General features: G+C 30.4%; 1 protein-coding gene across 1 annotated transcript; it reads right to left on the bottom strand.

Moving 5' to 3' along the window:
* Positions 1 to 222: 222 nt before the first annotated feature.
* Positions 223 to 9,909, bottom strand: LOC129232941 (high mobility group-T protein-like). The gene is made up of 3 exons (XM_054867042.1): positions 9,640 to 9,909; positions 4,892 to 5,022; positions 223 to 423 (listed from the first exon to the last, which is right to left on the bottom strand). The coding sequence occupies exons 1-3, from the start codon at positions 9,711 to 9,713 to the stop codon at positions 323 to 325; spliced, it is 306 nt and encodes a 101-aa protein (XP_054723017.1). The 5' UTR covers positions 9,714 to 9,909; the 3' UTR covers positions 223 to 322.
* Between the last annotated feature and the right edge of the window lie 3,598 nt (positions 9,910 to 13,507).

A 13,507-nucleotide genomic window follows, 5' to 3' on the forward strand; every position in this document is an offset into this window, starting at 1 on the left:
AACTTTACAGGTTTTACTGTAACACCAAAATATTGCAATGACCTAGAATTACTTTAAGTCTCAATAAATGCTTAAAATGACCAGATTCACATCATACACCTTTCTGTGCTTGGTTACACAATTTAAATAAACACAAAACATTTACCCTGTACTTCGGAAAGCGAAAAGCCAGAACTTCTGCACGGAATGTAAAATGCCAAAAAACGAAAACACACCTTTAACGAAGGAATGTATGCCTACTGGCACTACATAAAAACTTTATTTAAAAAAAGAATGTCCATATGATGGAGTTAACAATGAATAGTAAAAATCAAATTAAAAATCATTCGTCATCGTCGTCATCATCGTCGTCGTCATCATCCTCGACAACTTTTGGCTCCAACTTCATTTTCTTGGCAGCAGGTTTTTTAGCTTTTTTATTCCCTGAAAAGAGGACATGCAATTCAGGTATTTTTGCATTTGAGAAAATAAATCAACAACAACAAGACATCTTGAACTGCAAATACAAAAAATATGAGCACTACTTTTGAAGATATGAGACACCAACAGAAGTCGACAGGGTTCGTACTCAATTTCAGAAATAAAATGAAGGAGTTATGAAGGAGTAAAATGAGATTTTGAAGGAAGGAGTACTAATGGAGTGTCATTAAATGATGTCACACTTTTTTTCAATATATTTGACCATCAGCAGTACCCTTTATCACAAATGTCACACTTCACCCCAAACTCCTCCTCTTGTCACGTCAAATTGTTTACAAACATATTGTTACAATAACTGTGTGATGTCACTTTTTGTCACCGTCTCTTCCCGTTGTCACAATTTAATTAGCCCATCTCCTTCTCAAAACATGACATCACTTGTGGATGACCCTTTTTACAATATCATAACTGCGATTAACTAAACAATGTTTTTTTAACACAATCACTTAATATAACACATCTACTTATGTAATTTTAAAGATTTAAATAATAATTAAACAACCCGACTTCTGCTGCTGAGAGTGTGGTGGAGAGGAAAAACAATAATTATAAAACTTGAAAAAATAGCCAAGCACCATTTAAGCATGTTCTACTTCACTTATGAAATGTCTTAGTCTCCTAATAAAATTCTCATCTTCAACTTTTATGATCAATTTGTAAATCGAAAAAAATAAATGCACAAAATTACATTAAAATTGCCTTTGTGACGAAGTTAGTTGTCAATTGAAGTGTTTTAAATTTCTGTTATAGAGTAAGATTATGTAGTCTTGAACTAAAACAGGAGTTTTGAAGGAGTTAAAACCAAAATGAAGGGCCCTTCAAAAAAAATTTCATAAATGAAAGAGTATTGGAGGAGGTTTGAAGGAGCGTACGAACCCTGGTCAAGAAAAACTTTCCTACTCCATAAACACAAACTAGCGTGCAGGGATGCATAACAAACAGATTTACATCCTAAATCAGGGATGAGAGTAGTCGGAGCAAAAAGGAGGAAATCTAAAAAAATTCGTAAAAGGGATGATATCCAAAAAAAATTCGAGAAAGGGATAGGATATCCGAAACTGCATCAAAATAGAACCTGGAAGCCATGATATTCAAAAATTCAACAAAAAATGGCTAATTTACCGGTTTTAAAGTTAATACGTATTTAATTACGTACAAGTAATAATTTTGTACAATTTGGTGCATTGAACCATTTTTTGCAAGAGTATTTAATCCTAAATAAATCTAAATTTTGTAAAAAGAGGCAACAATTTCTGACCCGAGTCCTTGAACAAAGGGTTGAGGGAGTCAGATCAATCTTGGCTGCATCACACATTAGTGTCAACTTTTTATATTTTTTACAGAAAATAAATTTTTTTCATTAAAACATACGAGTTTATAGTTAAACGAGTGAGAACACAGATTTTAAAATTAGGTCTGTTTGTAAAGTAAGAATTTACAACAGAGAAAAAACTAAAATTTCTTCATGTGGTAGAACAAAACTTTTCATAGTAAGAATTGAAAATAAATAAATATATATGTATATAAACAATAGGTTATCTTTTTCCTTGCATTGGAATCCAAAATTTGTTTTTAAAACTTTAAAATACGATTTCAGAATCAAAAGAACTTACAGCTACCTCATGAAATCGGAACTTTTAACAGGCTGTAAAGCCTAAATCGTTTGTGAGTCACAATAAATATTTTTTACTTTCTTAAATACACAAAAAGGTAACCATGTCAAGTTTCAATTTTAAAAAAAAATTCGAGACTGTGGGTGTTAAGCCACATTTTGATTAACTTTTGCATTTTTTCTAAAATAAATTAAAGTTATAAATATTATTGAAAATGATGAATAAAATAAACAGATATAAGGTAGCAAATAGTAAAAAACCACTCAACATTAAAGATAATTGAAATACTTGCAGGATGCAAAAAGATTGAAATCTCAAACGAGGCATGCAACTTTCGGCGCTGCACGTATCTGACGTCGGTGGCATGATTCCAAAACATACGTTTTTGGCAGATATCGCGGAGAATGAAGATTTGAGGGGGAAAAATAGAAAGATTAAGAAATCGGAGACCGAAAATTTAAAAAAAAATCTTATTTTTTGGCGATTTGAGAAAAATAAGGCTTGAAAGAGGCGTCAAAAAAAGGAGGAAAGCCAACATAAAAAGCCGGAATTCCGGCAAAAGCCAGAAGAATCACATCCCTGCATCATTAAACTGGTTTAAAATTTTTCCCCAAACTGATGCATCGATGCCACACTGACAGCAAATCCAAGCACCGGTCCATGATTGGTGCAGTTTTACTCTTTTAATTATTTCAAAACGCTGGGGCAACGACAGCCCTATGGAGAGTCACTGTGACCTACCAAAAATCAAAACTAACGCTTCGTTAAATTTAGACTACTATGAAACTGTCTAAAAAATATCCTCTCAAAAGTTTCCTTTCTCCTAGTTATCTCTGAAAGGAAGTAGCATCAATAAACCAAGACCTCTACTTTTCTCAAAACTCGATGAAAAATATATTGATGAACAAAGTTTATCTTACAACGTAACTGCCAACCTCAGAAGAAAAAAAAAAAGATTTTTTTTTAATCCAGAAAATTTGAACACAAAAAAAAATCAAACTGGACACCTACCCTCTTTACATTTAACAAGATAAAATTAGTTATGCATTTTAAATAAACTGAACTTGCTTTCCTTTAGTAAAAATTACTTGTATTGCTTTCTTTAAAAGTTGGAAAAATATTGTTAGCCCCAAAATTGGTTTTTTTTCCCTTACAAAACAAAAAATCTGGAAGATTTTGCCCATAACCGGAAAAGTACATGAAAATCCGTAACACTACCGGGAAATCCGGAAGGGTTGACAGGTATTTTATAAGCATTCATCAAAACACATGTATTTTGGCGTTTCCAGGGACCATTTTTCAAATGCAAGCTGATGAGACTGTTTTCATAATCTCACATTTGTTTGCACTGAAAAAATAGGTTCAATGTATTCTTAAAACACATGTTTGTAATATTTATTACTATCTTGCACTTCAAATGCTTTTTTTCCCATTTTAACAATTTTTTGCTGATGTTAGAATTTATTTCTATCAATTCTTCTAATTGTCATTCAACAGGGGCCAATCCAGGATTTTTTTCTCGCTACCTATTTTTGTGAAAGTATTGCATCATTCTATTTTTGTGAAAGATTTTTTTTTATCAGCATTGTTTTTTGTGAAATTTTAGACGCATCTTAATTTTTGTAAAAGAAGTAGTGGAACAAGTGAAATTTTACTTCGAAAATAGTAAATGTCATCTAGTATTATTTTTAACAGGTTTCGGTTTTTTTGGGGGGGGGGGGGGGAGCTAAAAACCTAAGAAGTACAAAAAATACCATCGTAGTTTTAGTTTAATGGGCTATGTACTGTGTACAATATAGGAAATGATGAGAAAAACGGTTCCTCAAACAGATGTTTAAAGATTGCGATACTTTTGCATAAATACACTTTGGTGTGAAACAGCTAAAAATGAGTTAAAATACTAAAAAAGGTTTCTATTTAAGCGATTGTTCATATTAACCAGCTTAGAATTTTATTATATGAGTAAATTTTGTTTTAAACAGAAATAAATTTTATATTTTAAAATGGGAATTTTTGATGTTTTTATGAAGCTACTGATTTTATTACTTGATTTTTGTGAAAGTACCGATTTCAAAACAAGATTTTTGTGAAGATACTGAAAAACGGTAGCAAAATCAGCCTGTATTGGGCCCTGTTCAACTGTTAATTTTACACAGGATGTGATTCTTGTTGGACATAAATTGACTTATTTTCTTAACAGATTGATACAGAAAATATTAAAATTTGGGGAAAAATTCCAAGTGGAAAAAACTTCTTCCAAAGAAAAAGGGGGAGAAACTCGACATTTCCAGGGAGTTGAGGGTTTACGATCATTCTCATCAGTCTTGCATAATACAGACTTTGAGAGTTAGAAGAAGTTATAAACTTTTTCAAACTGCTAACATTAATAAAAATAAAAAAATTATGGGAATTTTTTTTTAATTTTTTTCAAATTCCCAATTTCTCTTAAAATCTTTCTACAAAAGTTTTATAAAGCACATGTGTGAAAAAAAATAATGGTTTTGGCAGTTTTGTTCCGTTGGTGAAAAATTAGCAAACTATATGTTATTGTAAAAAAATTAAATGATTTAAAGCACTTTTTTATTTGTCTCTTTCATATTTGTATATAAATTTAATTTTTTATTCAAGGGTGAGCTAGGCAAAATATTTGCAGAAAATTTTCCAGTAAGAATTTGTGTTCGCAGAAAGCTTATTTTATCTAAGTGGATCTCATCTCTAGTCTAGCACTCTAAATTCAGCAGAAAAGGAAGTAATATAACACAAAACAGATTCAAAAAATGTAGATTAAAAAATCCTACTTTTTGGAGATTTTTCCTTGGAAGCAGATGCATACACAACAAAAACTTTTTGCCCCTCTATCGTGAGGTTCTGATTGGCTTCAAAGTCTTGGGCAGCAAGCTGTTCAGTAGCATAGTATGCATGAGCGGTCCTAAAAGAGATGAATTGAATAAGCTATTGAATGATACAAAGAAGTTTTTTAAAACATGTCGATTCATTCAAACACATGCTTGTCAACATCTTACCGAGCTGTGATACCTTTTTTTTGCAAAAAACAAATTAATTATTCAGGGGCCAATCCAGGATTTTTTTCTCGCTACCTATTTTTGTGAAAGTATTGCATCATTCTATTTTTGTGAAAGTTTTTTTTTTTATCAGCATTGTTTTTGTGAAATTTCAGAGGCATCCTAATTTGTAAAAGAGAATTAGAACAAGTGAAATTTTAGTTCGAAAAGTGTAAATGTCATCTAGTATTATTTTTAACAGGTTTCGTTTTTTTTTTGGGGGGGGGGGGAGCTAAAAACCCAAGAAGTACGAAAAATACCATCCTAATTTCAGCTTAATGGGCTATGTACTGTGTACAATATAGGAAATTATGAGAAAAATGGTTTCCCAAAACAAATGTTGAAAGATTGTGATAATATTGCATAAATACACTTTGGCGAGAAACAGCTAAAAATGAGTTAAAATACTACAGAAAGGTTTCTATTTAAGTGATTGTTCATATAAACCTGCTTAGGATTTTATTTTATGAGTAAATTTTGTTTAAAACGGAGAAACAAATTTTTTATTTTAAAATGCAAATTTCTGTGAAATTTTCAATGTTTTTGTGAAGTTACCGATTTTATTACTTGATTTTTGTGAAAGTACCGATTTCAAAACAAGATTTTTGCGAAGGTACCGAAAAACGGTAGCAAAATCAGCCTGTATTGGGCCCTGTTATTTCACACAAAATAATGGAATGAGAAAACCAACAATATGCTCAACGCTATATCCCTGATCAGTGGTGCACAAACATAAGCTTGCAAGCTTTCATGGTTTGTAGTTCTTTTCAATAGTTAAAAACTTTCTAACAATGAAATGCAGGGTTTGAAATTGAGCGCGGAATTGCACGAAAGGCACACCAATAGGTAAATCCTGTGCAATTCAAAGGTCCATGCAGGACTTCCCCCTTTGTAAATTCTTAAACTCGATAACGAACCCCATACCGGAAAAACAAAGAAAAAAAAGTTCAAAATCCATTTTCATTTTGGAAAGACTGAAAAAATTTAATAAAGCGTCCGTCAATTCAAAGCAATTCAGGTCACATCCGAAAGCTGCTGGAAACGACAGTCCGTCAGAAAAAAAAAAGTCTGTGTAGTAGAAATATTATTCTAAACAATGGGGACCGAACCCCATTCGGATAATTGGTCTATTTAAAAAAATGAGTACTTAGTTGTAAAATATTTTATTAAAAATGAAATAAAATTACAAAATTACTGAATAATTATTCGAAAATGGGGTTGATATACTAAAAAAATTATAATTTAAAACAGAATAAAAAGAAAAATTAAATAAAAATGAATTTAAAAAAAAAATTCTAAAAAAATTTTCGGAACTAATAAAAATTCTTCCCCCAAACTCAAAAAATCCTTCCTAGAATCTGAAGTAAAGGGGGACATTCCACCAGAAAATGAACCCTATTTCAAACCCTGGTAATGCTTTCTGGCTGGAATGCAAGAGTCTCACAGACTAGCGAGAAAAAAAAATCTCGTTGAGAATCTTGCAAAGGCGAATAATATTCCTCGGTTAATTAGTTGACACTACTAGACCCATTACTAGAAATTAACCACAAAACTTCAGAAACAGAAAACATATTGCAACTCAAAATTATTTAATGAAATAACATTAATAAACTTAAACGTATGACGAGATCATTTCTCTTACCAGTCGTCCGTCACATTATCTATACCAGCTGGCTATACCAGCAATATTTTAAATTTTATTTCATTTAATCAGTTAACACAAAAAATCATAGTAAGTAGCATGTTCCTAAATGGAGAAATTCTCCGATCTTATTACATGGACCAAAAATGAATCAATAAGCTTGTTTCAGTATTTTTCATTTCTTAATTAAAATAACCATCCCCCTACTCTATCTGCAAATTTAACTTATCCACCAGGCAGCAGATAACCAGGACTCTACTAAATCACTCCTCTCAACATTGATATGTATCACTTATTCAGGATAAAAGCTTCAATTGTTTGTAAGCTTTTTCATGAAAACGTGAAATTGTAATTTCCCAAAGGCAATTAAAGAAGAGATAATTATGAAATCACTTCTTTACTCAACTCTTTGGACCAAGATTTGATATAAAAATTCAGTACATAATTGTAACAGTAACTCATAACATTATTGAACATTTAAAAATTAGTTTAAGCACAAAAACATGTTCAACAGATAATAAACTTAAAAGCAAAACTTTGGAGGTGGTGCCAATATTTTAAGGTTTTTCTCAGATACAACCAGAACAGTTTCAGACCTGTGAAATTGCTCCATCATGGCTCATTTATTAATTTAAACAATAGATTGATAAAACATTTTATCACTTCTTTTTTATACTGGCATTTCATATTTTGATAGACTAACAGTAAAATTATTTTTTACTTGAATAACTTTCAATTTTAGAACTATGGCTTTTATCTTAAATCCTCAAAATAGTTGGGGGTTTATAACTTTTGGACCCAGAAATGAAAAAAGAACTTAATCTCCTCAGGCTTAAAAAATATTCTATAACTCAATGGATGTTCAAATGCTCTTTTGAATTCCATAAATTTTTTGTGTTTTCTTAATCATCTGCAGAATAGAAAACGTAATGAGTAACTGGAAATATAAAAAAGAAAAAAATTCTTGGACTTTTAAATTTTTTTTTATAAAGTGGATAGCTTTTTTTTAAATTGAGCCAGTAGTCTCAATCTATATATATAAAAATGGAGTTTGGTAAATTTGATCCCTAAGATCTCAGAAACTGCCCGGCAGATTTGGCTGAAACTTTCACCGTTTGTTCTTTTTGGTACTGGGGAGGTTTGTAGACCAGTTCGGAAAAAATCCGATTGATAGTTCCTTTTTTATTCCAATTTTAGTCCCAATTATCGCATAAAAGACCCAATATGGGGGTGAAAAAATACGTGTACATATCAAAATTATGTATCCATCGAAAGCGCTAATTTTTCTGCTGAAGATGGCATCTGTTAGAAAATTCTAAATTGTATAAAAAGCGAGTTATGAGCTTTTTTGTTCCATGTTCGAAGGCTTTCATCAACCAAATTCATTATTTAGTGTATCATCTCAACTCCCAGTTGATAGCTTGAATTGTTGTATTGTTGAATATTTTTGCGTTTCGCCTGACTGTTCGAGGCTTTTCTCAAGTTAAATCTTAAAGAAGAGTTTTTCTACAAGATTGGCAAATGGATTTGGCTGATTATTTTCCATTTAAATTCAAACAAGCGCCAAATTTTACTACTTAGTTTGGAAACATTTCGGATGAAACTGTTTAGCGACATTTTATGGTGACCAAAAGTATCTCAGCATCTGGTGACAATATTTCTTTAACGAAAATTAGTAACATATACCGTTTTACAAAGTAATGAGGGGGAGCATTATCCAACGTATCTCAAAACGATTCCTGCAAATTCGGTAAGATTTAAAATCACACAAAGAACCCACAAAAATTGAAATTTCCCAAAGTGACTAAAGCAAGTATAAAGGGATTACGGATACATTTTTTTTAAACAGTTCTTACTTCAATAGACATACAGAGAAGGTACGACTCCAAGATTAAAAAAAAATAAGTATTAACTCATAAATCTTCTGAAACATGTGAAATTTAATTTCATATTTCGGAAATTGGGTTGTTTCCTTCAGTCAAAAGTACTACTTTTTGTCACTGAAATTGATAGAATAAGCAAAAGAAAAATAATAACATGGACCCAGAAAATACTTTCATTTTCCCAACAGTTATTTTTTAATTAATTTTTTAAAATGTCTGATCTTTCAAACACGGCGTGGTCTTGATGACGTCACAAATGCTCTTTGGCGCATCTTTCTACCGCGTTTCCACGTTATGATAATCAATAAGCGAATTAAAATTGCACTCTACGCTTTCTATCAACCATATCGTTGCCAATACACGTGAGTAAAGATGCGAATTAAATATTTAGCTCTGTGAATGGCAACACTGAATGGCATTTCATCATTTGTGATATCATCGGCAGGAGCGTAAACCATGAAAGCGCACCGATTTAATTTTTTTTAAATATTAAACTTAAACAATTTTTAAAAAAATGGTCAGAGCCTATGTTTTTGAGCATGCTCTTTCAGAAAAAAAATACTTTTATAATTTTGGAAACGACCCCATTCTTCAATTTTGTATATGCTTAAATTTCGTGCTTTCGTTTCAAAATGAATACTATTTTTCTCTTTATACCCTTTGCTATTTTACTTTTATGGGTAAGGAAGAAATTGGATTTGTAATCATGTCCAAAAGGTGTGTTTTAAATTCTTTCACTTAAAGCAGAAAACAAGTGCAAGTAACGATTGTTTCTCATAATTATTACTGACCCAGGCAACGCCGGGTATTTTTGCTAGTATTTTATAAGTTTGGATAACAAAAGGTTGCAATAGCAGCTAATTCTTGCAACATATAATATGCTTTGGAATGTATCACAACATAAAATATTCTGAATTTTAAAAGATGACAATACAGCAATGCATAAAAATTCCTCATACCTAAAATTAGAATCAAAATTCAATGATATCTGATATGCATTTTTGAACAGTTTCGCGACATCTGCAATTCCCATATTGAGTTGCAGGGAGGTGATGTAAAGTCTTTTCAAATTTCGATTTTTCGCAAAAGATGTGGTGTCTACACTTTTCGCTCGTTGTTTGCTCTTTTCTCCGGCGTAGTCTATCGTCAAGGGAGCATTGCGTAGCTTTTTCTTCTGTAAAATGCTGTGGTTTTCTTCCGCCTTTGCTTCGGAAGCGAAAACAAGGAAGCCAAACCTGAAAGGGAAAAAAATGTTATCCTTAGAAGATCCACTCATTAATTTTCTTAAAACATGTCTCACTTTATTGTTACTCCATATTACTAATAAACTTGCCACCTTAATTTTAATAAACTTTTCAGAGATGGAGTCTATTAATATACTATAATAATATTACTATTAGGGTGTGTCTTATTTTTAAAAGTGTTATTTTTTCATGAGGCACCCTCTCATTTTGTTCCTTTGGATGAAAAAAAAATTCTCATATGAAAAATAAAAATTGAATAATATTTAGAGGGTGCTACCACTGCTGCAAAAATTTGTCAACTCTCTCCCTTTTTTTTCTTTTAAATTTATTTATTTAGTCTGAATAATAAGCAGCAATCAGTGAAAAGTTTATAGTGTCACATGGAAGTAACAAAGAGAAAAATTACAATATTGCTGAATGTAAAAGACCGAAAGTGTAAACCTGTAATATGAATGGCATTACCGAACTTTCAAATGCCTTTTTGACATTATTACATTAAATGACAACCATGAAATTCTTATTTTCTGGTTTATATAAGAAATAGGTATTTGTGTTATGTTAAACCCAACCAACCTAATTTCATGTTAATTAAAAATGTGACAAGATATATTGGGGAGTTGATTTTTTATACCATTTTTTTCACAATGAATGTAATTTTAATCACTGGTAGCACCCCCTAAATTATGTTCAAATTCTATTAAATTTTTATGTGTGTATTTTTTCATCAAAAGGAAGCAATTAAATTGGTGCCCCATAAGAAATTCAAAACTTTTTTAAAAAGTGCATTATAAGACACACCCTAATTACTATACTATAATATAATATATAATCTAATATTGTACTGTTATAGAATAGTTTAAGCAAAAAATTAGGCTACTAGAACTATAATCAGGTTGATATTTAACTACAGTAGAACCTCCCTTAAGGGACATTCTGGTCCCTGTCCCTTTGAATAGGGACCTCCATGTATATATCCCTTATTAAAGCACACTATTTAAGGGAGTCGGAGAAAAAAAATAAGCATAAAAGTTACAAATTTACAGGAGTTTCTTTTCCTCTAAAAATTAATTGAGGAAATTTTAACATTAATGAATATTAAGGAAAAAATTGTGGATTGCAAAAGACTTGCTGAAATTTACATGCATAATTTGCTTTTCAGAAATGCTCAAACTAGCTAGCTTTATTTATAAAAACTGAAATTTGAACACTAAAACTGCAATTCACATGGTCTTGCATTTGAAATTACACGTAATAAAATACTTCAAAATAATTTCATTGTGCTACAAAACTTTATTACCAAATTTGCACTAATTTTATTAAGTGCAAATTTTATTTAGTACATATATCAGAAACACTTTCATTATTTAATCTTAAATGTTAATAGTGAATGTTAGTTAGTATTGAATGGCTAGTTTTAGGCCATGCTCGCTATGTGTTCTTATGCAAAAGAAAAATTTTAAACTGCTTTTTCTTGATGATGGTATTTGTGTTTTCTTGTTATTAGAATTCAAGGATTTTTTTCTATTAAAGATACAGCTTTAAAGTAATACATTTTGCAATTGGGATAACATATTTGACAAAACTGTGCATTGGATAAGCATTTTATAAATGACTCAAATGTTTAGAGCATGTTAAACCTTTAAAAACCAATTTTTTTCATGATTAATCGCAGAAAATTTTCTAATAAACTCATAAGCAAATGAATGCACAGATTTTTAGAGATGATTATAGTGATTGTTTAGCAAAAAAAATTTTTAATTAGTGCAAAAATATAAAAAGCCTTAGGGATTTCAAAAAATTGAAATTTTCATTTTTTTGAAATTTTAAAAAAGTATGTAATATTTTTAAATTTTGAAAATAAATTATTGATTAAGAAATAAGTATGCATGCTATGGTTTCAAAGAAATATAAAATTTACTTAAATTTTTAAAAAAAATGCTTGAAAGGTACTGTGACAAAATGTCTGGTCCCATTAGTATCCCTTCTTCCAGGGCCAATCTAGAATTTTTTTCTCGCTACCTATTTTTGTGAAAGTTTTTTTTTTATCAGCATTGTTTTTTTTTTTTTTTTTTTGAAATTTTAGAGGCATCCTAATTTTTGTAAAAGAGAAGTAGAACAAGTGAAATTTTAGTTTGAAAAGTGTAAATGTCATCTAGTATTATTTTTAACAGGTTTCGTTTTTTGAGGAGGGGGAGCTAAAAATCGGTTTCCCAAAACAGACGTTGAAAGATTGCGATAATATTGCATCAATACACTTTGGCGAGAAACAGCTAAAATTAAGTTAAAATACTACAAAAAGTTTTCCATTTAAGCGAGTGTTCATATAAACCTGCTTAGAATTTTATTTTATGAGTAAATTTTGTTTTAAACAAAGAAACAAATTTTATATTTTAAAATGCGAATTTTTGTGAAATTTTCGATGTTTTTGGAGGCCACTGATTTTATACCTTGATTTTTGTGAAAGTACCGAAAAACAGCAAAATCAGCCTGTATTGGGCCCTGCTTCTTCAGAGGTTCTACTGTATAATGCAAATACCAGGGATGAGAGTGGCCAGAGAGCAAAAAGAAGGAAATCCAAAAAAAAAATTCATAAAAGGGATGATATCCAAAACTGCATCAAAATAGAACCTGGAAGCCATGATATTCAAAAATTCAACAAAAAATGGCTAATTTACCAGTTTTAAAGGTAATACATATGTAATTAAGTATGAATAATAATTTTGTACAATTTGCTGCATTGTACCATTTCTTGCAAGGGTGTTTATTCCTAAATAAATCTAAATTTTGAAAAAGAGGCAGCAATTTCTAACCCCTGAATCCTTGAACAAAGGGTTGGGGGAGCCAGAGTTCAATCTTAGCTGCATCACACAATAGTGCCAACTTTTCAAATTTTTTACAGAAAAATACATTTTTTCCATTAAAAACATTTGAGTTTATAGTGTTAAACGAGTGAGAACATAAAATTTTAAAATTGGGTCTGTTTGTAAAGTAAGAATTTACAACAGAGAAAAATCTAAAATTTCTTTATGTGGTAGAACATACTTTTCACATTAAGAATTGAAAATAAATTTATATGTGTATATAAACGATTGATTATCTTTTTCCTTGCATTGGAACCCAAAATATGTTTTTGAAAACTTTCTAATACAATTTTGGAATAAAAAACACAACTTGCAGCTGCCTCATTTAATCATGAAATCTCAAAATTTTTAACAGGTTGTAAAGCCTAAACCATTTGAGATTCACCATAAATATTTGACACTTTCTTAAATACACAAAAAAGTAACCATGCCAAGTTACAAAAAAAAAATAGAGACTGTGGGTGCTAAGACATTTTGATTGAGTTTTGCATTTTTTCTAAAATAAATTAAAGAAATAAAAATATTATTGAAATGATGAATAAAAAAAGCAGATATAAGGTAGAAAATCGCAAAAAAACCACCCAACACTAACAGGGGTCTGTCCAGGATTTTTTACAGGGTCCGTTTTTTGTGAAAAATCAAATAATTTTGTGAAAAATGAATTAACTTTGTAAAAAATCAAAAAATTTCGCAAAAAAAAAACTTTTTTTGTTAAAACGAAT

This window comes from Uloborus diversus, unplaced genomic scaffold, assembly GCF_026930045.1.
Source record: "Uloborus diversus isolate 005 unplaced genomic scaffold, Udiv.v.3.1 scaffold_14, whole genome shotgun sequence".
Taxonomy (NCBI): Eukaryota; Metazoa; Arthropoda; class Arachnida; order Araneae; family Uloboridae; genus Uloborus; species Uloborus diversus.

Bases quoted from the DNA above. Each gene is read 5' to 3' on its own strand.
- LOC129232941 (XM_054867042.1), bottom strand. From the start codon at position 9,713: ATGGGAATTGCAGATGTCGCGAAACTGTTCAAAAATGCATATCAGATA. The intron at 5,023-9,639 runs GTATGAGGAATT...CATCTCTTTTAG, and splicing joins AATTTTGATTCTAATTTTAG to GACCGCTCATGCATACTATG. The intron at 424-4,891 runs GTAGGATTTTTT...TCCTCTTTTCAG, and splicing joins CAAGGAAAAATCTCCAAAAA to GGAATAAAAAAGCTAAAAAA.